This window comes from Acanthisitta chloris, unplaced genomic scaffold (assembly GCF_000695815.1).
Source record: "Acanthisitta chloris isolate BGI_N310 unplaced genomic scaffold, ASM69581v1 scaffold11747, whole genome shotgun sequence".
Lineage (NCBI taxonomy): Eukaryota > Metazoa > Chordata > Aves > Passeriformes > Acanthisittidae > Acanthisitta > Acanthisitta chloris.
This window is the reverse complement of record NW_008684333.1, coordinates 15,691-41,792: the sequence shown is the minus strand read 5'-3', so window position 1 is coordinate 41,792 and position 26,102 is coordinate 15,691. Positions and strand designations below refer to the sequence as shown.

The window sequence follows — 26,102 nt, the reverse complement described above, 5'->3', positions numbered from 1 at the left end:
CCCTGTTATAATATGAATGTGCTCCTAATTATGTAGACATGCAAATATTTTTAGATTTAGGGCTGCAGATGGAATATGCTTGCTGCTGAATTTTACCCTTTAGTGTATATTTATATACTTTTAACTGGAGAACTAACATGGCCAATTAATTTCTTTTTGGAATACAGTTACTATTTAAAACAAAGCAAAGCCCCAAAACCTTAAGCAATGTGTGAAAGAGAATGTTAATTGGTGTAGAGAACATAAAATTATGTTCAAAAAGGGCGAACATGGAAAAAGAGAAGAAAAGCTGGGAGTTGCCCTGACTCAATAGGGTGTTCATGAAAGTTAAAAGTTAAAGTTTTTTAAAGTTCATATTGCCTGCTTAATCTGTACATATTGAAGGAGGTGAATAAAAAGGATTAATTTATGACTACAGTGCAAGACTCATCTAATTTGCATTTTGAAATGCTATTAATGCACTTTCTAAATAAAATAAATAAGACTATTAATTCATATCATGTATGAAATGTATTTTAATGATTTTCAAAGATCTGAAAATTCCCAATAAAATTGTGATGTATTATGTACATATTTTCTGTTTTTAAAATGTCTGATCTGCAGTATGTTCTTTAGTGTCAGATATGAAATAGCCAGTTTATTTTTGGTAAAGTATGGGTCAATTGTCTTTAGTAATGCTTTAAATAATGAAAATATGTATTATATAAAACTATACTCAAATAGCTAAGTGTTTCTCCATTTTTTATTTTTTTTCATGAAATGCCAGTATATTCAAAATTACATCATTTAGGTCTCAGACTGCAAACTCTGGGCAATATTCTGCATGAAACTTCTATATCATAATATGAAACAGAAGAGTAGATCTGTAGCTGATGAGAACTGGTTTTATTCTATTGAAAAAAAAAGATTTAAATTGCTTAAATAGATTTAAATCATAGCATTCAAAGAGTGCTGTCCTAAAAAGTAGTATGAATTTTCTTATATACTGACCTTCTTGCGATTAAATTAATTTTCAGCTGATTCAACAGGAACTCATTCCCTCTATACTACCTATAAAGATTATGAGTTAATGTTTCATGTATCAACAATGCTTCCATACATGCCCAGTAACAGGCAACAGGTATGTTGTTTTTAGCTTTTCATTGTAATTTTAAATTATAAATGTTTGATGTTGAGTGTTGGGTTTTTTTAATAATATTGGTTTAAAACTGAATTGTTTTATATGAAGTATGACTCAATTGTAATTTTTTCCTTGAAATATTATAAGACATCAGTAGTCTGATAAGATTTTTATTCTGTATAATTCAGGAATTTATCCCATCTCTCCTATTTCTTGATATTATTAAAAGGCAATGTTGCCTGTGGTGAATTAGTTATTTTCAGTTTGGACTGGATTTAAACCTTATGTATGTTTTAAACATTGAATGGAATGAATCTTGAAAATAGTCTTATGATTGAAGTATGCGTGTAATAAGATTTTAAAAACTATTTCACTTAATCCTTCTGTTACAGATCTTGAAATGTTTGTTAATCAGTCAGCTTAGTAATAACTGGTTAACTGTATCCTTCGAGGTGTCTGTGAAGACAGAAAACTGCAGTGTATTTATGTTATACTAGAGAATTTCCTTTGCTTATGTGATAATTCAGAATATCTCAAAGCATTAAGGATGGCTAAAACCCAGCACAGCATCCAAAGTGTGCAGTGCACCAGTAAGGTTACTCTGTCTTGCCTGTCTCAGATATTTCTTGTGACTTAATTAAGAAGTACAAGCACATTTGGTATAATATATCAGTATTAAAACTTATAAGAAAAGCAGTAGATTTGCTCATAGGTTAGACTGATGGTAGTTTGGAACTTTCTGTGCTGCTACTCTGTTTTTCTAGGCCTGCAGAAATAAGTGTTGATTTATTTAGTTAGTTTTAGAATATTCTCTCGTTGTCATGCAAGATACAAAAATTTCATCCATTTTGGAGGGTTGTCATGAAATATGGATGCTATTTCACTTTGCTGTTGAACAGCACACAAAAGAGAGTTTCTGCTTGTTAAACCATATGTGAGTTGTATCTTTCATGCCTACCCCGTCAATAGGTCTTGTGTGAGGAAAAAGAGATGTGTCAAGGCAGCAAGGAAAAGATAAAACTATTGAAATTCTTGAGAAAGGATAAATAAAAATCAAAATGGAATAAAGTATATAATGTGTTTATTTATTTTAGATAGTCAGTGCATGAAGCTCTGAACTGTTTGAAGAGCTGTTTGAAGTGAACAGTTAAGACAACATTTACTCCATTACACTCAAGATTCAGATGTTGTTTGAAGAAACTAAATCAGGAATCAAAAGACAGAAACTCTTCACCATGTGAATAATATAAAGTTTAGATGACTCACTTAAAATGTGTGGCTTTCAGGAGAGAGAATGTTCAGCTATGTCAGACAGTAGCTAGTAATCAAGGCATCAGAAATTCATAACTGATTTCCAATTGTTCAGTTTCTCTAAACTTCCACTTACACCTTATTACAATGTAGGATTAATTTAGTAAATGCACTAGGAGTTACTCTGTCTGTATCAGTTATAACAATCTTTGACTGGAAATTACATATAAATACTCTATTAAGAAGATATAATACACTGAATGAGCTTGCTATAAAAGGATAAAATTAATACTTTATAGCTAATCACAGGCACTGACAGTAAATATGGCCTTACTTGGAGTTTATTACTTTTGTTGTTGTCTTTCATGATTTTCACTTGTTTGTGAGAACAGGAAATCCTTTTGCCATGATCCACCAATTTTCATTGTTTTTTGCTGTTTGTCAGCTGCGCTGCTGTGTTGCTCAGCCACCCTCTATTGCTGTCCTTTCACTTCTTCCTGTGCCTTCCTTTCATTCTTATAATTTCCTTATGTGTCTTTATAGTCAGGTGCTGATTCTTGTGTACAGCAAAGTCTTTCAGTTTTAACTCCAGTGCAACAAGCACTCCTTTCCACAGTGTTTTAGTAAGCTCTCATCATTGTCCCTTTAACAGGTTCAATATTTAGTAGAAGCGCTATGTTGTTATTCATGGCTGTCTTGGGATCAAAATAATGTGGCAGTTTTCCAAGTTTTCAAGCAGTATGCCCATCTGAAGACCCACCACATTATTTTTCAGGTGATGAGATCTGTCAGTGTTTGCACAGCATGGACACGGTCTTAATGAAATGACAAGTGCACCCAAATTACCAGCATTTAGCCAGCCTTAATGTGCAAAAGGGATCTATAATAATTTATTTTTCTTCTCTTACTGTTTAGTTCCAAAAAACATACTGAAGTATGAAATGTGTCAACAGTGTTATTTCTCACAAGCTAGGATAAAATTCAATCAGGTCTTCTTCCTTGGGACTTTTTAGATGCTGAAGACCACAGGTGCAGTTGCATCAGTTGTGCTCAAGACAGACAGAGACTTACAGGTGCTGTGGAATATGAATGTTGTTTGTCTCTTTAGGGTTTGGCTCACTAACTACATACCCAAGGAAGGGGAAGTTGGGGACCACAGTAATTTTCCTTTTACTTATGTTAGCAATGAAGACCCCTATTCAACAGTTATTTTCTGCTAGCATATTATGTATGTACTGGCAATGAGGTTGTTGCATCCTTTCCCTGTGTCCCTTGTTTGGTAGTGACCAGGCAAGGTGTTGAGTCACTCTTCATCATCTACAACAGTGACCTTGAATGAGCAAGCATTGAGCATTGCTTATATTCCAAATACCTGTGAGCCAAAAATAGGCCACACCAGAACTGTTTGTTGCTTCTTCCAGGATATAACTACGCCCTGCTTGGTCCCTGATCAGGACATCCCTCTAGTTTTAGAGCCAGCAGGAGATCCAAAGAGCAAGGTAATTTTCACTTTGGCTGCAACATAGGCTGGGAACTTTCAAGTCAGCTGCTCCTTCCCTAGGACAGAAAAGGCTACCAGCCCTGGTGTGGCCAGTTCCTTTTCCTTTACTGGCCTTTTCTTCAAATCATAGTTCAAGGTTTTCACCTTTAAACTTTACCTTTGCAATGTCCCTTTCCAAATCATTCCCTTGCAAGTTTCCCATTCACACATTTGCAGTCTGCTTGTGTACACGTGGTCAGTCCTGATTAATCCAAATTAGTTCAAGTAATCAGTTTTCATCTGTTTTAATGAAAAATTAAAAATGAAACAGATATGCAATAATGAAATAAACTTGTTGCATTTAAACTGCTGTTAAAATAGTTGGGTTACAAAGCTTGTGGTTATACCAGACTGTTTAACCAGATCAAATAAAAGACCTTTTGCCATTCATTTCTGGATTTGGTGCTGGTTAAGAACACACATTCGAAGTAAAACTTCTGAAACCACTTATTTTAGAAATGTACTAAAATAAGTTTGGAGATTTTCTTATTTGACTCTTAATGCTGTTATTTACTTGAATGAAGAATATATTTCATTACTGTTTCAGCAAGAATTTGTTGTTTTGCAGTTTGACAAGACAATTAATTCTACTTAAGTGAGTAGATTTTTAAGGCTGAACATAACCTGTAAATATGCTAAATTTTTAGACATTTCTTCAGAGATGCATATCTGAAAATTAAGAATTGAGTTGTTGAAATCTGGTGCAAATAATTTTAATCTAATGGATTCTGCTTTTCTAACATATTTTCCTTACTGGACTTCCCTTTGCGTGTCTTGTACTCTTAATAGCACTTCACTGATTTCCTTTTGGCTGCCTAATGAACTTGATTAGGTTCATTTTCATATTCTAATGTCAATTTAGGCTGATACTAGATGTCAAAGTGTGTTTGACGTCTCCTTACTGTAAGTAGTCCTCTGTAATGTGTCCTCTGTTGAGAGTTCCTGTTGTGCTCTGCATTGGCATGAGAATCTTTAGAGTATGTTAGAAAGGCAGATTTAAAAAAATTTAATAATACAACCTCCAAAAACCCCAAACCTGAGCAGACCTCAAAATGGGAGAGGAAGGGGAAACTGAGAACCTGGGGGGGAAAAAACCCCAAAACCTAGGAGGTAAAAGTTGGGAGGAAGATATAGGTTATAAGAATAGAAACTAGAGAAAGGTTTCTTATAAATCTTTTTGCTTAGTTCCGGTTTCCTTCAATTCCTTTTTCATTTTCAGTATGCTATCCTTATCTCACATTTCCCAGAGAAGTATGTGATCCCTCTTTCTTCTCCGTTCAATACTTTATTCTTTTCCTGTTCCTTTATCCTATCCAGAGCACTTCTTTCCATGTTCCAGTTCACCCCAGTTTACTTCTGTTCCCTTCTAAAGTTCTTTGCATTATGATACTCTGTGCACAGCCACAACTGTGCTTTGCTTTTGCATTGTGTTGAAGTTGACTGACCACTTATGCATGATAATTATTTATAAGTGTTACACTGGTTTTATTTTACATTGTTGAAGAAGTCACTCAGATCTCTACAAGCTTGGTAAGGTTCTTAAAGAGAATGACCTGACTTCCTATTTCCTATTTTTGTGCCTTGTGGAGGTTTCAGCTCTTGAAAAATAGTTTAAGGGTAGGATATGGAAACTGCCATAATTTTGCTAAGTCATTTGCTAGGTAAAATTCCAAACACTTCTAAACTTACTTCTTATTGACTGCTATTCTTGCTGCCTCTGATGGCAAGCAGAACCTCCTAAAGGGGTCTACAAAAGCAGAAAATACTATTGAAAACAATGATTGTCTTGAGAAATAAATATAATTTTAAAGAGGATTGCATTCAATTTTTCATAATTTGCATTGTGGAGATATATGAGCATGAACCACTTTAGCAAGAAAGAGTAATTGGACAGTTAGTTATATAACAAGGACAGAAATTAATCACCCTGTACCTCATAATTGGAAGGTTCCTTACAAATTTAACTGAGGTGTAAATTCCAGCCTATGAGAGACTAATAATGTCTAAACATGAACTTGTGCTGGACTACTATGATCTAATTGTATGGCTCACTAACTCAGCAAATTGAAGTATACCTGACACAGTTCTGTGATCAGTTCCACAGAGTGTACTTCTACTGTAATTTGTACACAACAGGCTGTGTGTCTTAAATGGCTCAAAGAGGCAGTTATTTTGATTTTAGTCTTAAAAAACTGAAAACTTGTCTGAGCCACATGACTTACACCATATACTATTTTCTGTTCTTACATCTGTTGTAAAGTTTCATCAGAAGTCTTATTTCTTTAGTCTCTGTTTGGGCTTTTGATTATATTTAAAATAATATAGAGATAGTGAGTGCTTTAAAATTGTCTTTGGCCCTTCTTGCTACCTTTAGAATATGATCCTTTGTGTTATTTGAAGAGCTATAATGAAATGTACTTGTGGGTCTTAGGCTTTAGCATGTACAACTTTGCTTTTTTTTTTTTTTTTTTTTTTTTTGTTTTTTTTTTTTTTTTTTTTTGTTGGTAGCTGTAATAGTAACTTTAAATGGAACTGAGAAAATACAAGCAAATAATATTTTATTAGAAAGATTATGGTATGTAAAACCAGCTTGATAGAGAAATTTTTACTTGCTCTGTCATAAATTTTCAAATAAAGCTGTTCTTATATCCTGTTTAGTTATACATGAGCTAAGGTACAGCTTGAAGTGTCGGTATGCTGTTAGTTGGCAATGCAAGGTCTTTGGCAGACTTTGGGTGAATATTTAAAATGTAGTACATGCTAGACTACTCTTTTTTTTTTGTCTGCTGATATACATGGATGGTTTATAAGCAAAGATACTTAGAAAAAAATGGAAAAAAATGTATAGCTGCAATATACTTCCATGAGGAAAGCAAACCTTATTTTACTGTGTTGTTTTTTTGGGAGAGAGTGTAGTGGTCCCTTATTGCTGGACATGTTTTGCAGTTTTTGCTACGTTTTAGCCTGTAACAGTGATTTAGTACTTTAGGTTATTCCTTAAATATATTTTGATGATGAAAGCTACAAGTGGCAGGTTTTTAATTAATGGGTTTCCAATAGTTATTGCTCCTCCATGAGTCTTAGCTCTGTTCCTCAGGTGTATGCAGTTGTTAAAATCTGTGACGAATATTCATGATAATCTATTTTTTTAAAAAGTAATAATATTAAGAACAATATTTAATAGAATTGCAACATGGAAAAAGAACTTTTATGGAGAAATAGAAGCAATATTATATTCTTTCATGTGGAGAAATATTACACTGTTAAGAGGGAACTGATGTACATTTCTCTGGATAGTGAGAAATGTCAAGTGATCTAGCATTTTTTTTATTGCTGAAGTGATGCACTAAAGAGAAATACATTTTTCTCATAGAACAAAATAGAAATGAGCAGAAACTATGCAGAACTATTGTGGGGATGTGAGATAACTTACTACTATTTTAGTAAACTTAACTCCATTTCTTTTCCCTATGTTTTTTCAGTTCAGTCCAATATCCTTTGTCTGTCGTTATCCAGATATGATTAATTAAAAGCTAATTCTGAAAAATTATGCTTAATTTATTTTGATTTGGTTTGTTTTGTTGTGGGGTTTTTTTTCTGAGATAAAAAAATTGTAATTACTTTTTGATAACTAATTTTTCAATGCATGTTTCTTGTCTAGCTGCTAAGGAAAAGGCATATAGGAAATGACATAGTTACCATTGTCTTCCAAGAGCCAGGAGCACTTCCTTTTACTCCAAAAAATATTCGTTCACACTTTCAACATGTGTTTGTCATAGTCAAAGTGCATAATCCTTGCACTGAAAATGTGTGTTATAGGTGAGTAGAGCCTGATAACTATTAAAGTTTGTTACTAAGACAGCAATAGAACTGTGTCTTCTAACATTTTTGTATTGTGTAAGGATATTATGTATATAATCTTAAACTTTATGCTCCATTTCTTTTGAGTTTGAAAACCCAGTGCCTCCCTTACACACATTTAGAGTTGTGGGGCACAGTTTGTTGATTAAATGGGTATATGCAGTACTCTGTGTTGCTGATTTATGGGCACAAAATGGGGATCTAACAGGATAGTGATGATAAGATTTGCATACATAGCAATAGAAATTAATTTAGAATCTGTATTGCACGATATCTTTCCCAAAGAAAGTGATTTAAATTGAAGAATTTCAGAAGGCTATTAACCTGTATAAATCCCTGAGTCTGGCAATATGACACTGGGATGAGTCATGGCCTTTAATCATATGAATGAGAACTTTTGGAGAGTATAAAAATATCTCAAATTTCAGATGACCTTAACTCTCACATTTAAATCACTGCATCATGAATTTTAGCAAGGTAACCAAGGTGGAAACATACTTGTGAACTGATTGGGAATTGTGCAAATAAGGACATGAAGCATAATCACACAAGTTTAGTGTATATAATTGTTATTTATTCATTGTTTAGAATGACAGTGCATCATGATGTTGTGTTATATTACTGTCTTTTAGCTGTCTACTAGAACTTAAACTATCTTTTAGAACTTTATTTTGTTTCAGTAGCTGGTTTGTGTTTAATAATGCACGATATTTCCTAAGTCACATTTTTCTTACTACTAAATGATGTCTCTCATCCCAATGTGACTGCATTTCAGTCAAACTAGTAGTAGCTGTATGTAGTTTGCACAGTCTTTTGACATTCTATTTCAGTTGAAATAGGCCATATATATATATATATCAATTAGAGGTATAATTGTATCGAGTAGACAATATTCCTATTTCTCTTATATCTTGTTGTCAACTGTCTATATCAAGAATTTCAGTTATCTTCAAATTTTATTAATATAGAGTAGGCAGCTTAAACAGGCAGAGAATGCTCCATTATAGTCACATTTGCCACCAAACTCACTTAATTGTAGCAAAATATCAGAGAATTAAAATAAATTGTTTATATATTTCGTATTTTTAAGATGGTGCAACTGACAGCTGAAAATGGTAGACTTACATAAAAATAATTTTAAAAAATACTTCTCTCATTTATGTCTCTCAATGCATTTCATATCTATTCCATTAAAGAAAGGAGACAGTGGCATCCTAAGAAGTCATCTTGGTTATTTTTTGTGTTAGTAAAATACATCCGTAATGTCCTTTATATATTTGAAAGAAAAAAAGCTATTTTTAAACAGACAACACAATCAGTTTTCTGCCTGAAATGTCTGAAAATCGACATGTCAAAGTTAAATGTGTAAATGGGCTGCACAGATCACAGTTCTGCTTATCATGTGACTTTTTTTCTTTTTTTAGGGAATTAACCATTTTGGTTTTTTTCTATTTCCAGTGTTGGTGTTTCACGGTCGAAAGATGTACCCCCATTTGGTCCACCCATTCCCAAAGGAGTAACTTTCCCCAAATCAGCAGTCTTTAGGGACTTCCTTTTAGCCAAAGTTATTAATGCTGAAAATGCAGCACATAAGTCAGAAAAATTTCGAGCCATGGCCACAAGGACACGTCAAGAATACTTGAAAGATCTGGCAGAAAATTTTGTTACCACAGCTACAGTGGATACTTCAGCAAAGTTTAGCTTTATTACTTTAGGGGCAAAAAAGAAGGAAAAAGTGAAACCAAGGAAAGATGCACATCTGTTCAGTATTGGAGCAATTATGTGGAATGTGATTGCCCGAGATTTTGGCCAGTCTTCTGACATTGAATCTCTCCTTGGAATTTCCAATGAGTTTATCATGTTGATTGAAAAGGAATCAAAAAATGTTGTGTTTAACTGCTCCTGCAGAGATGTTATTGGATGGACATCTGGATTAATGAGTATCAAAATATTTTATGAAAGAGGAGAATGTATTCTTCTGTCTGCAGCAGATAATTGTACTGAAGACATCAGAGAAATTGTTCAAAGACTTGAAGTAAGTATAGTTTGTAAACTGGAATTCCAATTTTTTTTTAGGAAGAGTTTACTTGTCTACATCTCCTTTGAGATATAATTAAAAATGTCCTATGCTAATAGTTCAGGAGTGTTTTCAGTCTTCAGAGAGCATGAAAAATAGTAATCCTCACAACAGCATATGAGATAAGCATTATCAACCCATTTGCAGGGATAAGGATTTGATAACATTAATCTGATTACTTGCCCAAGGCCATGGATGGAGCCAGTGTTGAAATCAGGGCTGAAAGGCTAAGCTTTTGCCTCCTCTTGCTGTAGCTTGTTCTCAAATCACACCTTTGTAGGTAGAAAAAAACCCCTTCATTTAAAATCTACAAAATCTTAATGGGTAAAATATATTTACTTTGACTTTTTTTTAATAATCCATGTGGATATTAGCAGAAAATTTTCTATGGGTGATTCTGCTGATTTGTTCCTCTATACTGGCCAATTGCAGGAAGTACAGAAAACTAGACCAATTAATGCCAGTTTTTACAGCTTTGCAGACTCTTGATGTCAGTACTACTGTCCTGTAACTATTTCAGTCAGTACAAATGAAATGACAGGAACTCCAAGGTGAAAGTGCTGATACATCTGCATCACATGGTTTCACTTCACTCTTTGATCTTAATTTAAGTGATTTAGATGGTTTTAGGGGATTTTTTTCCTATCAGAACACCCAGCATGGAAAAGAAATCAGTATCCTTACCATTTTCACACTGGAGCAGCTGGATTTCAGCTGATGTTTTAGGGCCTCTGTAGTACTGCAGTTGCATTTAGCATTGCTCAATATCATGCTCTAAATAATAATTTTCTTCCAAAGTACAATTACTCTTTCAGGAGGTGAATGTCTTTAAGCTCTTTTTGGCATTGTTATATTATCCTTTTCAAGTCAAGTTTTCCATTTTACTTTCCTTAGACAGGTATTTCCTTCCTGAAAAATAGTGCTCCCATTAAGTATTGTTAAATGAACAATATAAATTTCTTAACACACATGGAAAACAAGATTTTAAAGTTCTGTAGAACACTTCTGGTGTCATCAGTGACAGTTGCTTTTGCTATTTCTCACTTGGTTTTGCAAACCAGGGAAATATCCCAGTTGCTGAAGGTAGATCTTTAAAATTCAGTAATTAAAAACACAAAATGAAATGTGTGTCTATATTTAATACTTACTCTATGTTCAGATTTTGGGATTAAATAATGACAAACTGGTTTTAAGCCTCAAATTTAGCATCAGTTACTGCCATGTTTACCCAAATATGAACTTCAAGTATCTATTCCAATGAACTCTGGCTGCCTTTTCTCTTTCACTGCCGCCTATCCAACTTTCACATTGATTAAAAGAATCATTTGAAGAATGTCATTAATTGGTTTAAAGCATTTTTCATCCCTGTTTCCTGTCTCATATTTTTCTCCTTTTGCCCTGCTGCTTCCTTTCTTTTGAAAGCTGTTATTTCCTGATTGGTTTATAATGCTGAATACTTTCTACAGTCCTTATATACATTTGATATAGAAGCTCGAAGGTGACCATTACAGACACTAAAAAGTATTTAAAACTGATACCACACTTTGTATACATACTGTAAAAACCTTTCAAGTGACTCAGAACACAGCTAAGATCAACAGCCACATGTGCCAACAGATGCTAAAGATGAAAGCTCAAACTGTGATGTAATATCAATCTTCAGTGACCAGATGATTAACCCTTTTCAGTCATGAGTAAAAGCATTTATTAAAACCAGTGAGTAAAATGTTGCAGCTACTAGATGAGTTTGTCAAAGGAATAACTACATTTTATTGCCTGGATTTAAATCGTGCAAGGTGAATAGGAGACCTATTTGAATACCCAGATTAAGAAAAGATGTGAAAAGCTGAGACCATGATTTTGGTTTGTACAAAATCAATCAGTTCAGGACTGAAAAAAGAGCTGGGATTTGTCAGTCTAGACAAGTTTGTGTTTGTGGGGGAGAGTATCTAGTTACATAAAGTAGAAAGAGCAGCAAAAGCAAACTCCTGATTAATTTGGAGGGCTGTGTTTGAAGGAAGAAGAAGCAGTGGTTTTGAGCTTTAGGGTAACAGAGAATGGCAGAGTGATACAAGATTAAACAGAAACACTGAATGGATCATTAGACAAGAATCTGACTGGACAAAATTTCCATAGAATCCTGTTATTAAAAAAACTCTTCACCTTCTTCATGGGACTTAGAGGATCTCTGTCCTTTAGCTTTATCTGTATCAAGTGCATTGAGAGAACACAGCTCTTCATTAGCAGCCACAAGATCAGTGAAACAGCCACCAAGTGAGCAGAACGACGTGTTTTGAAGTGGAGCAGTACTATGTTTAATGTGGCATTACTACAACTTTCAGGGGATAGACATTGTGGAGGACTAGATCTTGTGGAATAATTTCCGTTGGGAGTAGATGAGTCTTTGACAGGAATCATCTTAACTTCGGAATATTTAACTATCTTGAAGAGATTTTGAGTGCTCTGAGTTGGGGAAATCCATATGCTTTAGCTGGTGCATTCATTCTGCACTGATCTCTAATAGTGACATAATGATAAAGAGCTGTCTGCCACCACCAAAGAATATTAGGTAGTTACATAAGGATAAAATTCCATCCCTCAGCTGGGCTCCTAACTGTAACAGCATGTTCTTATTTTTACTGCATGACTAAATATATATTTTAGAAACTTGTGACAGAGGCGTAGCTAACAAAGAGCTGAAAACTTCATTTTCACTTACCTAATTCATAGATTATGAACATATTTTTGAAAATTAGTCATGACTGAAGATCTGGGGAAAAAAAAGTTAAGTTTTCAGCATTCTCTGTAGTTCTAATACTATATGGTCAGTTATAAACACAACAAAAAGTTTTGTTTAAACAGGAAAGTTTCTAAAATATCCCAAATCCTCAGAGCTGGATAATGACAGAGGAAATAGCTGGGGGGCTTTGTTAGGAAATCCCAGAACATTGTTTTGTAAACGCTTCAGAGTATGTTTTGGACATCTCAAGAATGGCTTTCCCATTTAACTTTGAAACCTACATCTTTAGAAATAACTAGAATGTTTATGAATCAAAGTGCTACAGTTCAAGTAACCTAAATTTTCCAGGCAATAAATTCTCAGAATATAAGATCCTCACAGTATTTTTCTCCAATATTTCATAGCTCATAGAAGATTACCCCTTAGTGAATGAGGGCTAATTGTATTTCATTACCTTCAGTTTATCACAGGTTAAAAGCATGAACATGGACCAGCTTCTTCACATCAGCAAATCTGAAATAACTCATGGGTTTGCGACACTTTTCTCTCATGTGTGCAAGTTCTAATTTTTTTCTGCTGAGTGTCAGATACCCGTATAGAAATGGTCTATGAAGACAATAGTGCTTTAAAACTTACTGAGGTACCAAAACTCATGACTTTCAGTCACTGGCCAACTTGCAGACAAAAGTTACACAAACACTCCAAATTACTTCCACACGGTCATTGGACTGGGGAGGGAGTAGGTGTTAGGACTTTCGTCCCTGACTATAATAATTGTGGACAAAGGAGTAGTCTAAACAGGAACCGCAAAAAGGAAACTATGAAAGTAGCTTACAGCTTAGTGTTTGCTATAAGTTAAGTTCCTTTGTCAGTGATGGACATGTATTTTCATCATAGTTACCAGTGAAGGAAACAGTCCCATCCATTCCCTGCCTCCACCCCTTTGGAGTACTGTTTTTAAAAGCACCCTGTTTTTCAGCTCTGTCTTATCCCTGATCTGTCTGCGTGGCTGCACAAGTTGTTTCACAGTGGTCAAGTTACTGTTCCAGTTGTATAATGAAGCTAAAGTACATACTGGTTTTGTGACACTGGCAAGAGGAAATGTTAGGGTAACTCTCCAACTCACCTTGTAACGTGGGCTAGAATTTAGTCTTCGGAGTCCAGTGCAGTATCCCAGCATACAGACTGCTGTATGATTACCTTTTACAGAGCAAAACTGTTGAGGACTTGTTTCACAGTATATAGAAATGAACCTGCTTAGCAAAATCTGAATTTGAAGGATTTTGGCTACTCTGTATAATGACAGAATTACTTTTTGTTGAATATGGAAGTTTCCCAGTGACATGAAAACTCCTATCCCATTTTAGTGATGTCCACATCAGGAGCTGGTGCTAGTTAGGAATCTAACTGCAAGGCAAAATAAATCAATATTATCTTCATTGCTGTGTTCTTAAGGAAGAAGAGCTGCTAGTACTGAAGCACTTCACTCAGTATGGCTCATGTTATATCTCGAGTTTAATACTGTTTAATACTGACTAAAAAATGCATGCACACCTGCAGTCAGCCAAGAAGAATAAAATGACTGACTGGGCAGTGTTCTTCTTGCTTTGTTTGAAACTAAACCAGCTGTAAAGTTTTTGATAAGATATAAATGGTATTGTGTTAATGTCGGGCAGGGGGAAAAGAGCTTGACATGGGTCAGCTGCTTGCTCTGGGGATGTAAGATTTTTAGCATCATGAAGTGTTTTGTTCATTTTGTTTTATGCAGGAAGCTACATTCAACCACAAATGTTAAAATAATTTAGAATTAGTATATAAAAGATACATAATGTCATGCCATACATGCTTTTTAGTGTTTGAAAGAAGTGTCCTGACAACAGCGTAACAATCTGATACTTCCTTAGATAGTGACCAGAGGATGTGAAACCACGGAAATGACCCTACGGAGAAATGGGTTGGGCCAGCTTGGATTCCACGTGAACTTTGAAGGGATAGTGGCAGATGTGGAGCCCTTTGGTTTTGCATGGAAGGCAGGACTACGGCAAGGGAGCCGCCTGGTTGAGATCTGTAAAGTGGCTGTGGCAACTTTGACTCATGAGCAAATGATTGACCTTTTACGTACATCTGTGACAGTAAAAGTGGTGATTATTCAACCACACGAGGATGGAGCACCTAGAAGGTAATGAGCAACAGTTCTCAATGTGACGTTTGTATCCGTTTGGGTTTTTTCTCTGCTACTGCTTAAAGGATGACTCCTATATTCTTCAATATTCCTTTTCTGGTGACAAAAGACTTTTCGTTATTTAATATTAGGAGGTGGAGAAGAAGAAAGGAAAAATTAGAACTTTATTAATAATGTGACTTTGTTGCTCACGTACCTTGTCTAGTCACTGTTATTTTGGCTTATTCTAAATGAGAACCATACCAGAGTAAATTTCATTACTCCTCTTCTTGTAGAAGGCCAACTTTAAATCTCTTGTTGATTTTTAATTTAACAGAAAAAACATTAGATGTGTTGCTTTTGGCAAGACAACAAGCAATAAAATTTTACGTAGCGTGCAGCACTGTGAAGTAGATGCCAACTGTATACGAATACTGTTTAATTGGTGGCAATTCTCCAAGTAGTCATTGGCCTGATGAATGACACAGAAGTGCTGTCCCCTGCCTCAACCTGCATGTTGATATGTTGAGCTCCTTTCTGAAGAAAATGCCTGTGAATGTAGAATACCACGGTTTTGCTTAGTTGGATGGAATTTGCAATTAAGCCTCTCTTTGCTTAGCTTTGCTATTCTCACCATCTGCTTCTGGGTATGAATTTTCACTGAGTTGTTTGGTATACATTTCCAAGCTGTTTACAGAATATGAGCCTAATGAGCTGATCCTATTATATTGGAGGTAAAAATGTGTATTTTATAGGCCCTGATGGAAAAATACATACTGTATGAATTGTTTCTATCTTCTTTGATACATTTGTAGAAGTAAAATGTTACAGTTCCAGATCAGTGTGATAAATGGAGCTCGGTCTGTGTAGGAGGAGTTCTAACTGAGTGCCACCACACTGGGAAAAATCTGCAAAAGCTGCTCTTCTTTATAATTTGTTTTTGCATTTTCAGTGACTCTATGACTACTTAGTAAGGAAAACTATTCTTTATAAAAGCTACGTGTCTATTCTAAAATACAAAAAAGAGCAGTGTTTTAAGTTCTTTTTAGCTTCATCTTTCCAGTATAAAAAAAAGAGAAATGTCGTTTTCTCTCAAATACCAATTTCTTGCTGAAACAGAAAAGCTCCTCAATTTCCCTTTTATATCCCCAAAATATGATCAGTGATTTTGATTGCCTAATCTCCAGACACTTTTGAGCTTGCTTATTCTGAATGTTTATAATCTAAACGTAGCAGACAGGAAACAACATAGGTATTGTGTGACAAGACTGAGAGTTTCAGTTGACAAATATGAACTATGACATTTTTTGCAAAATGTATTAATGAATGGTGAAATAAGGAGAAGGTAGAAAGGTATAAATCACCAGAAGCTGGAGAAAGACAATAGCCTATTGCTGTTACTTACTGGTTAAAGCTTGAGCAAATCCATCACCCTGTCTCCTACTGAACTGCTGAGCCTTCTGCAATGTCTTATCTTGCAGAATCGTACAAACAGAGAATAGTTGAAGTTGGAGGAGGCCTCCAAAGGTTGTTGAGTCCAATCCCTGTGCTCAAATCAAGGTCTGCTAGACCAGACAGCTCAGGGACATGTTCACTGGGTTGTGTATATCTCCAAGGATGGAGATTCAACAATTCAGTATTTCTGTTTCAGTATGCGATCATCCTTTCAGTAGGAAAAGTTTTTGCATACACTTAAATTGAATTTCCTGTTTTTCAATTTTGCATCTTGCCTCCTGTGTTTTCACTGGATACTGCCCTGAAGAGTTTTACTCTGTCATCTTTTTTCCTCAGCACCCTATTAGGTATTTATACACGTTGATAAAATTCCTCCTGAGCCTTCTCTTTGCCTGGCTGAATGGTCCCAGCACTCTCAGTCTCTCTTCACGTTTCAGATGCTCTGATCCCTTAATCACCTTTGTAGTCTTTTGCTGAACTTGTTCCATATGTTCATGTCTCTCTTGTACTCTGGTGTCGGGTTTACTCAAAAATTTGCAGGTAGTAGTTTTGGTTGTAAAACAGGAGTATCTGGAGAACTAAAATCCATTCCACATTCATTTGCCAAGAAATGTCACTGTCCTTGTAGAGTCCATGCATGGCTATATAGAATAGAATGGTGTCTCCATGAGTGGTGTCGAACACATACCTGTGATCAACAGTTAAGGCAGGTGTGCCAGCTCATCCAGGGAGAACTTTTTTACTGTCAAGTAGCTATAATAATTATCAAATAACACTTGAAATGGACATACAGATATGCCCTTCATATTTAGAGGTCCATCAACCCTTGACCACATATTAAATGTGTCAAGAAGAACGATGGTTAAAAAGTAGGAGAAAGTTTCACATCTATGCTCCAATAATTATTGCTTTTATTCACAGCTGATTTTGGAGGTTTTCTTCTAAGAACATCAGGCTATCTGACACATGTAGAAAAGTAGACTTGGAGGCTGAAATAAGAACCTTGAAAGTTTGACTCATCCTACAAAGTATATGATCTTCTGGCAGTTGGTTGAGGTTTTTTTCTCTGTATTTCAGCCTGATTTCTGAGAGTAGTTTATCAATTTATTTGGGTTTTTTACTTTAAATGCAGCAATCTGGGGTTTCAAGTTCAGCCACTAAGTTTTTGCCTCGCAGTGCCTAGCTATAGAAATACATTCATCTTTGTTTCTGCAAGAATAAGTTGCGTTAAAAATTTACGTGCATTTACAATAACAAAAATATAATTTTAGCAAAAACCAAAATTCATAGTTTCATGGAAAAATACGCAGGTAACATTAATACCTGTCTTTCATTTTCTGAGATAATTATCTGATTTCCACTGCTTGAAAGAGTAGTTTCTGCTTAGCTCTGTCTGCTGGGTTTTTGGAATAATAAGCAATGAGGAATTTCTCTTTAGGTTGCTTATTAGCACTTGACTCCATGCTGGGATCAAAATCTGAAGTGAGTTTACACAGATTGGACATGAGTGCCATGGAGTGTCTTGGGAATTGTATCCTTCAAATGAAAAGGAGTTTCAAGTGTGCAAGATTGTTTCCAAAGCAGTCCCAGTCCCTTAGAAAAATATCAGCTGAAGTGGAGATCTTTTATCAAGTTCTTTCTTTATTTTTTTTTGTCATTAGCTTACTCACAAATCATCCTCAATCCATCAGCCCTTTATGCTTCAAAAAAAACCCCAATAAAATATGTGTGCACACACTGAGAATATTAGCAATAAACAGTTAGCAAGTTTATTTTTTTCTGCAAACTGTCTTGTATTCATGTATGTCAGCATGAAAATAAACTATTTGAATGTTACAGGGTGATTAGGAAATGACACCAGAAAATTCTGGTCAATAAATGCCTTCCATTACTTAATGTAGTTCCTTCTACCTGCAGTCTTGATAGCAGTATATGCAAAAGCAGTCTTGGGATAAGGCCTTTCTTTTACTATCCTGTAAAATTAATGAGCTGGAGACAAAGCTCTTGCTGTTTTCTGTTTGCTCCAGCAATTAAATAATCATGCACAAATTGAGAAATCAAAATTATTTGTTTGGCACCAGGCTGATATTTAGACAGAAAGAAGAAATTGCCATTTAAAACATAAATTCTTTAAATGACGAAGCAATATTATAACAAACAGGCTGGTCGTTGTATTCAGATCTGAATAAGTATCCTTGTGCCATATTTCTTTCTGTGCTGTGTCTGTCCCTTCAGAATTGTTGATTTGTTCTTCTGTTGTGAAGATTACACAGTACTGCAGTGCAGTAGCTAGAATTATATGCATTTTAACAGGAGAATAATGATGTTCATTCTAATTTGCTTTCACTGGTGCTGTCACAGTAGTGCTCAAGGACACTATGTCCTTAATCAGTCAAATCCAATCAAGGAATTCAAGTACTTCTAAATCTGTTTTAAACTGTTGAAACCTATGTGTCTGTCTTAGTTCAACGACCATTATATATGTAAAGAAACTGCTTAAGAAACAACTTCTAGGAAGTTTAGAAAATTTAAGCAAAATTTCCAAGTTTGGGCTAGAAACAGAAGCTGAAGAGCTGTAGCAGCAGTAGTTGCCACTGTTGATCTGAACAAGTAAGAGACTCTTTTCCTGCTGTTGTAGGTAATTTTGAAAATGGAAATATTTTAGTAACTGACTGAAACTGCCCGTGGGCCATTTTTAAGTACTGCTGCATTTCTTTTGAGGTTGTTTTTATTCTCTTGAACTTTGCAAACTCTTAGAAATAGAATAAATGCAATGACTTATTTTCCAGCCTTGATACTTGTTCCAGCCTTGTGATGTGATGAGACAGTTGTGTTTCTGGGGCTTTTTGTAGGTAGCAGATAACCAGCAGAATATAGAATGTTTGGAAAAACGTTTTTAGGAAGGAGAAGAGCTTACTGTGTGGTGGTGTTCAAGTCTTCTCACAAGGGTTTTGCCATAAGCTGGTGGGAGAGTTCGTAGGACCTTCAGATTCCTTATTTTTTGGTTTTTAAACATAAGCCCCCTGAGCTAGAAAGAAACCAGGTCTGGGATTGCTGACTAACAGCATGAGGCAGGTTAAAGCAGAAAAACCTGAAACTGAACTTTTTGGTTGTAAAAACAGAATTCAGATATACCAAAGCTTTTAATTGCCACTCCTGCTACTAACATAAGAAGGTACAAGTATACTTTTCTATTTTGAATTGCATCAAAACAAAGGAAAACTAGGCAATGTATGTATCATGTGGTCTCCACCTAGAAATGGGGTAACACAAGAACTATAAACTTTGTAGTTTATGAAGTTGAAAACAATTCTCTGATGCTTACTATATTTCTCATCCATGTAAAAAAGTCTTTGAGGTTTTCTTACCTTTAGTTATGAATGAATTTATTGCAGAAGTTTCTTATAATTGCTCAAGTTTATTATATGTATAGTTATTACTGTCAAGCTAAAAAAAAATCCAAAATGCCCAGCAAAGCTCTGATTGTCTCCATGTAGTGATGCAAAGAAGAGTTCTAGATTCCTTTTTCTTTTTTTTTCTTCTTGCTTCTTTTTTTTTTCCCCTTCTCTCTATCCATAGAATCATAGAATGTTGTGGGTTGAAAAGGACCTAGAAGATCATCTAGCTTCTGTCCATATTTCTCTTTTTCATACAACAGTAGAGGCATGGTGGCTATTAGGAGGCTTCTAAATTATTTTTCAGATCACCAACACAAAGGTTCTGTTTAAAACTGAATAGTAACAAAGCTCAGAATGATAATGAGTGTATTTTCATGAAGGAGGCATTGGCAGCTTCACCTCTTTAGCTCTATTGAAGGTATTGCTGGAGTTAGCACTTGCCTTAAACCAGGAGTGATAAAGTAGGCAGCAGCTTTGTCTGAAGTTTCTATAAGTGATGTCATACATATATGTATGAAATTGTTTTAAAATAAAATTGATTTACTGTTTTTCAAATGACTTTTTTGGGTTTGGATTTGGGTTTTTTTAGGCAATGCGACCACTGAGATGTGTTTGAGATATCAGGACTTGAAATTTTTGTCTTGACTCTTGACCACAGTTCTCTTAGACCATTTCAGTATTATGCAGTGTCTTGGATTTGTGCTCCAGCTGATGTAGGGAGTCAGTGAAGTTCAGGGATTACCTCCAGGAGGCACTTCAGAGTGTCAGGGAGGGGGAAATTTATGTATATCTTAACTACATCTTGAATCTCAGCAAAATTAAGCTACTAAATTCTGCTTTTCAATTACGTCCCTACAATCATGTGAAATTAATCTCTCATTTTTATGTCAGTTTTGGGTTTAATAGATTGTGCTTAGTCTCGTTGTGACACTTTGGGCACTGCTGTAGTAGATGAACAAACATGCACTGTAATAGAAATTTATGTTCCAAACAGCAAAGTTTGAGTTACCAGAATGCAATTATTTATTGTACTACTAGATATAAAGACTCCTTATTGAGCAAATGTTTTGAATTGAAGTGGTGATAGTAGGGGATAATTTATTGGTGTAATACAACTGATGCTCACCAATGATTGCTTCTCTATCCCTACATCCCCCTGTGATACACTGAACTAAAATTAAATTGTAACCAGTTATTCTAGTTTTGTTGTTACCTTAACAAATAGTTCATGACTCGTGAAATTTGTAGATAGCTGGGGCTCAAATACCAAATAGCCAGTAGTTGATAGTCATAGGACATTGCAGAAAAGAACACTTTTGTGTGGCTCTCAAGGTGCCAAACTGCTGATCATGAAAGCTTCTAACTTTTCTATGAAGATGCATATTTATGTTGTTTAACCAGCATCCTTCACAGAAGCTGTTACAGAACCTTTATATGGAATCTTAATATTGAAAGATTTGGTTAATGTAGTTTGAAAAATTTAATGGACTGCTTGATGACTGTTTCAGAACATAATGCTGCTTGCAGAAACATTTGAATAGTGCAGATTTTTATAGTGGACTCTTAAATTTTAATATGCTGTCATCACCTGCTAGCTGTATCATAAGAGTCATGCTCTCTGTAATTGCAGAGTAGGTTTTATTAACCAACTTTTTTATAGGATAATATAAGCTAAAGATATTAGTAGGAGTCTGTGTTTTATGTTAAAGGATTGATTCAATTAATACCAAACTATACTGAAGGACAGGAAGTGCTATAATTCCTGGTGTGTGGTTAAGATTTGGTCACATTTGCTTGTTAAATCATATGTCTGTTTTTCAAAGGTTAGATTGGATATAATTGAGAAAGATGTTTGATATCCTGCATTTGTTTAACATAAATTTAAATATCTTTTTAAGAACAGAAAATAGATTTGTCTTTATATATCCTTTAAAGCGAATTTAAAAAAATAAATCTAAAACTTAAAAAGTGAATTAAAAGCTATCATTCAATGCCAGTGCCAATGTATATTCTTGCTTCAGTGCAATAAGTAACAGTATTATATCGAGAACTTAGATAATGGTCATATTATATATTTAAGAGGAAACTGCATGTAGTTTTGTGGGTTTTTTTCATGCAAGATAACTTGCAGTTTGATCCATGGTGGGAAGTGTGGCTATGGATCCTTACTGGATTGCAGGCATGAAGTAATTGATTGTCTTTTTTTCTGATATAGGAAGTAGCTACAATTAAGACTTTTTACATGCTTTCAGTATTCTGCAGTATCTGTTCTTTAGGCAGTGCTTGTGAAGCTGTGAAGCATGTTTTTTCATATGTTGAAGTGCTTAGTTTGGTATATTTGGTATATTTGGCTTATGTGACACAGGAAGCTATATAAGACCATGGAAATATTTTCTTTTTGAACCAGTTAAAACAGCCATGTTGGGGCTCCATTCTGAATTCATAAGTAACACCATTGAATTTTCACAGTGATTTGAAACAGGGTTGTTTTGTAAGCCTTTTTCTGCAGGAACTGTTCCTGAATATTTTTTTTCATTTGTAGGGGAATATGTTTTCTTGGTGCAAACAAACACAAAACTTTACAAATTTTAAATTCTTATACATTGTGGGAAAGCTTGTTGTTTGCTATTTTTATATCATGCTTTAATGAATCTGTTAGCAAGCAGAGTCAAACTAAATAGTAGTAACAATCCCTTTTGCCTTTAAAACCCGTGGCTATTTTTACATCATTTAGAGTACTTTATGGGGTAACTAATGAGGGATACAATGGCAATTACATGCTATAACTTTCTCAATTACCAAGATAAACTGTGAAATTGATATGTTAATAATAAAAATTGGGGAGGGGGTGATTTGTTTCTAATGCTTAAGGCATGTAGTAGTGAAGAGGGGTGTGAAACAATCATAGAATCATAGAATTTAAGGGTGGGAATGGACCTTACAGATTATCTAGTCCCAACCCTCCCTGCCATGGGCAGGGACACCTCCACACTAGACCAGGTTGCTCAAGGCCTCATCCAACCTGGCTTTGAACACTGCCAGGGTTGGGGCAGCCACTACTTCCCTGGGCAACCTGTGCCAGTGTCTCACCACCCTCACAGGATAAAACCTTTTCCTGGTATCTAACCCAAACTTCCCCTCCTTCAATTTGAACCGATTACCCCTTGTCCTGTCCCTGCAGTTCCTAACAAAGAGTCCCTCTCTGGCTCCCCTGTAGCCCCTTCAGATACTGATAGGCTGCTGTGAGGTCTCCACACAATCTTCTCTTCTCCAGGCTGAACAGCCCCAACTCCCTCAGCCTGTCCTCATAGGGAAGATGCTCCAGTTCTCTGATCAACTTTGTGGCCTCCTCTGGGCTTACTCCAACAGTTCAGTGTCCTTCTTACGTTGAGGACACCAGAACTGCACACAGTATTCCAGGTAGGGTCTCACAAGAGCAGAGTAGAGGGGGAGACTCACATCTTTGGACCTGTTGGCCACAGTACGTTTGATGCAGCTCAGGATTCAATTGGCTTTCTGGGCTGTGAGCACACACTGCAGCTCATAGTGAGCTTCTCATCCACTGTCACTCCCAAGTCTTTCTCCTCATTGCTGGTCTCAATTACTTCCCCACTCAACCTGTAGCTGTGCCTGGGATTGCCATGGCCCAGATGTAGGACCTTGCACTTTGTTTTGTTAAACTTCATGAGGTTTGCGTTGGCCCACCTCGCAAGCTTTTCAGGGTCCCTCTGGATGACCTCCCTTCCCTCCAGCAGCAATACTAAGAAATCAGCTGAAGGGTCATTGAAATTTCAGCCTGCATAATTGTCCAACTTCCTATTCAAATAATGGCAAACTGTATATATGGCCACACAAAAAATTATGCAGTGCACTAAACTATTATTAGCCTTACTGTGTCATCTCTGCATTCTTTGATCCATTTGATTTGTGTATAAAACTTTCTGTATATATAAAAACTGGATCACGGTTGCATTGCTGGAGGCTGTTGTCTCCTGCACCTTGTTGGTCTTTGTTGCAGGCAGTGAATGAGGCAGGGAGTGAAGAGAAGAATGGTCTTGGAATATAAGCAGTTGAAAATTGCCCTGCATAAATGTATTCCATGTATGCTGCAGCAGTAGAAATGCTTACACATTCCTATGCAATTCACTTAACTTGACCTTTCCATGGTGTTCGTTGAGCCCAACATGTGATTCTCAGAAGTGTGAAATCAAATTATAAATCAATGAACTGAGGTAGTTTAAAGTGATGGTCTGAGTAACTATGGCACTTTCAGGGTGAGAGGAAGGCTGTAGATATATCGAACCGACCTTCTGAAATTAGGTGATAATTGTATAACACTGGTTTCTCTGTAGCTCCATTCCTTGTTTGTGGGAAGAGACTATTGGGGTAGTCTTATCTCCATAGGGAGGCTAAAACCAGAAAATCATGACTGAAATTCTGTGATGCTTCCAGCATGTCCAGCTATGATTTGTCAGCAGAGTTTACACATGTCAGATTTTATTGGTGTATCTAACAGTGATAGTTCTGATTGAAGAATAACCTTGAAAAATCAGGAATTCTGAGTTCTGTTTCAGACCGTTCTTGTGACCCCCTGCAGCTCATCTTCATTAAGGTGTCTTCTACCCTATATTGGCTATTAATCTGCACTTTCAATGCTTTATCCTCTATATTTTTAAGTTCTTTACCTTTTTCATATGTTTGAGTGCCAGCAGGAACAGAGATTGAATGTTACAGGATAACAAGGTTGCCTATTTAGTACTACAGAATTCAGCATACTGAAGGATTTAGCTGGGTCAGACTGGGAATATACAGAGTATTGAGAACATAATTGTTACAGTTGCTCACATATCTTCTCTCCTACAACCTTGGATAACATAGTTAGCATTTTTCTAATACTTTTTTTTTTATCGGTCTACCAGAACACTGACAATGAAAATATTTTTGGGGGGTTTGATTCAGAAGCTTTAGGGCACAGTAATTTAATGTGGGAGAATTTATACAACTTATTTGACCTGCACATTGGTGTTAAGTCATTTCTGCCAAGATATTTTCAGGATTAAGACTGTAAACTCTTTGCACACACTCTATTACACTTTCTGTAGGTGATTTTAATTCAGTTGGAAATGGTGAATGTTGAGTTTTCAACAAAAGTAAAACTTGATCAAGTCAGTTCAAGGAATGGAACAGAATTGCAGTTGAGAGAGAGAAGCAAATTTTCACTATTTGTTACTTAACCTTAATGTGTTGCTTCAGAATTATTGAGGGTGTTTTCCTTATACATGTTGATTGTGTACACATTGCCTATCAGACAGATAGAATATTGAGAATATAAAATATCTGCAGTGATAATCAGTTCTGACTTAAAGTGGATGTGAAACTGCTATTACTAATTTCTGAAACAGTAAACTTGAATTCAAGTCCAGTCTGAGTCTACACAAATATCCCACAGGCACACTGATCATTTGTGGACCAGTGCCAATACTTTTACCTGAGTTTGTGCTCTCTGGGAATAGTTAGTGTTTAACCACACTGTAAACATCAAGCAGAGGTGGTAAGCCCAACTGTTTCTGATTTGTCTCTTCCTTCCACATACCCATGTCTCTTCCAGGCATACAGATCCTCAGGACAAGAGACATTAGAAAGTACACTTTGAAAACACATAGAGAAGTATTTTGGTGCCACTAAATCATTTGCTTTGTAGTCTACATGCTCTGTCCTTCAGTGGGGACAAGGTGGGATGCTGAAGGAAAGTTCTCGACCCCACTGAACAATAAATGTTTAGTTTGCTGCAAAGCAACAAACATATACCTGAAATTTAAACTAAAGCTGTTTTAGAAGAACTTCATGTTTTATGACTTCTGAGTGTCTTGTGTCTAAAAGTTTTATTATGTAAAATTCAAGCTGCAGATTAGTTTATAAAAGTTTAATATGCACTCCTTTCTGAAGGGCAAGGAGAGAGGTCAAAAATCTTTGAGCACATGACAGCAAATCCTTTATTTTGAAATGTTTCCTACCTGCTTGGCATGATAAAGTGTTTAAAGTGTAATGCTGTATGAACAGCTTTGGGCACCTGAAATAAAAATATGTGTATACTTCTGACAGTGAATGCAAGATTTCTTTCTGTGTTCTCTCCAGTGAGACTGATCAGCACTTTTATTTGTCTCACAGGGGTTGTTCAGAACTTTGTCGTATACCCATGGTGGAATACAAACTTGACAGTGAAGGCACCCCATGTGAGTATAAAACCCCTTTCAGAAGGAATACCACTTGGCATCGGGTGCCGACTCCCGCTGGGCAGCCTCTCTCTCGTGCCTCTCCAATCCTAGGAACATCTGACAGACTGCAGTGCCAGCAGCTTCTCCAGCAGGCTCAGACAGCCATTCCTCGCAGCACTTCCTTTGATAGAAAACTGCCAGATGGTGCAAGGTAATATACTCTCTGGTTAATGCCTGTCATTTTCTTAATGTGCTTTAGAAGAAATCTCTGCTTTCTAGAACTT

The 26,102-nt window shown here is 35.8% G+C and overlaps 1 protein-coding gene across 1 annotated transcript in view; it reads left to right on the top strand.

Moving 5' to 3' along the window:
* Positions 1-26,102, top strand: part of SIPA1L2 (signal-induced proliferation-associated 1 like 2) — a gene marked incomplete at its 3' end in the record, with an annotated part of 58,984 nt that overhangs the window by 18,906 nt on the left and 13,976 nt on the right. The window contains exons 5-9 of the mRNA XM_009079296.1: positions 1,017-1,120; positions 7,573-7,730; positions 9,231-9,807; positions 14,494-14,768; positions 25,772-26,029. Coding sequence (XP_009077544.1) covers positions 1,017-1,120; positions 7,573-7,730; positions 9,231-9,807; positions 14,494-14,768; positions 25,772-26,029 — 1,372 coding nt within the window. The remainder of the gene's footprint in view (positions 1-1,016; positions 1,121-7,572; positions 7,731-9,230; positions 9,808-14,493; positions 14,769-25,771; positions 26,030-26,102) is intronic.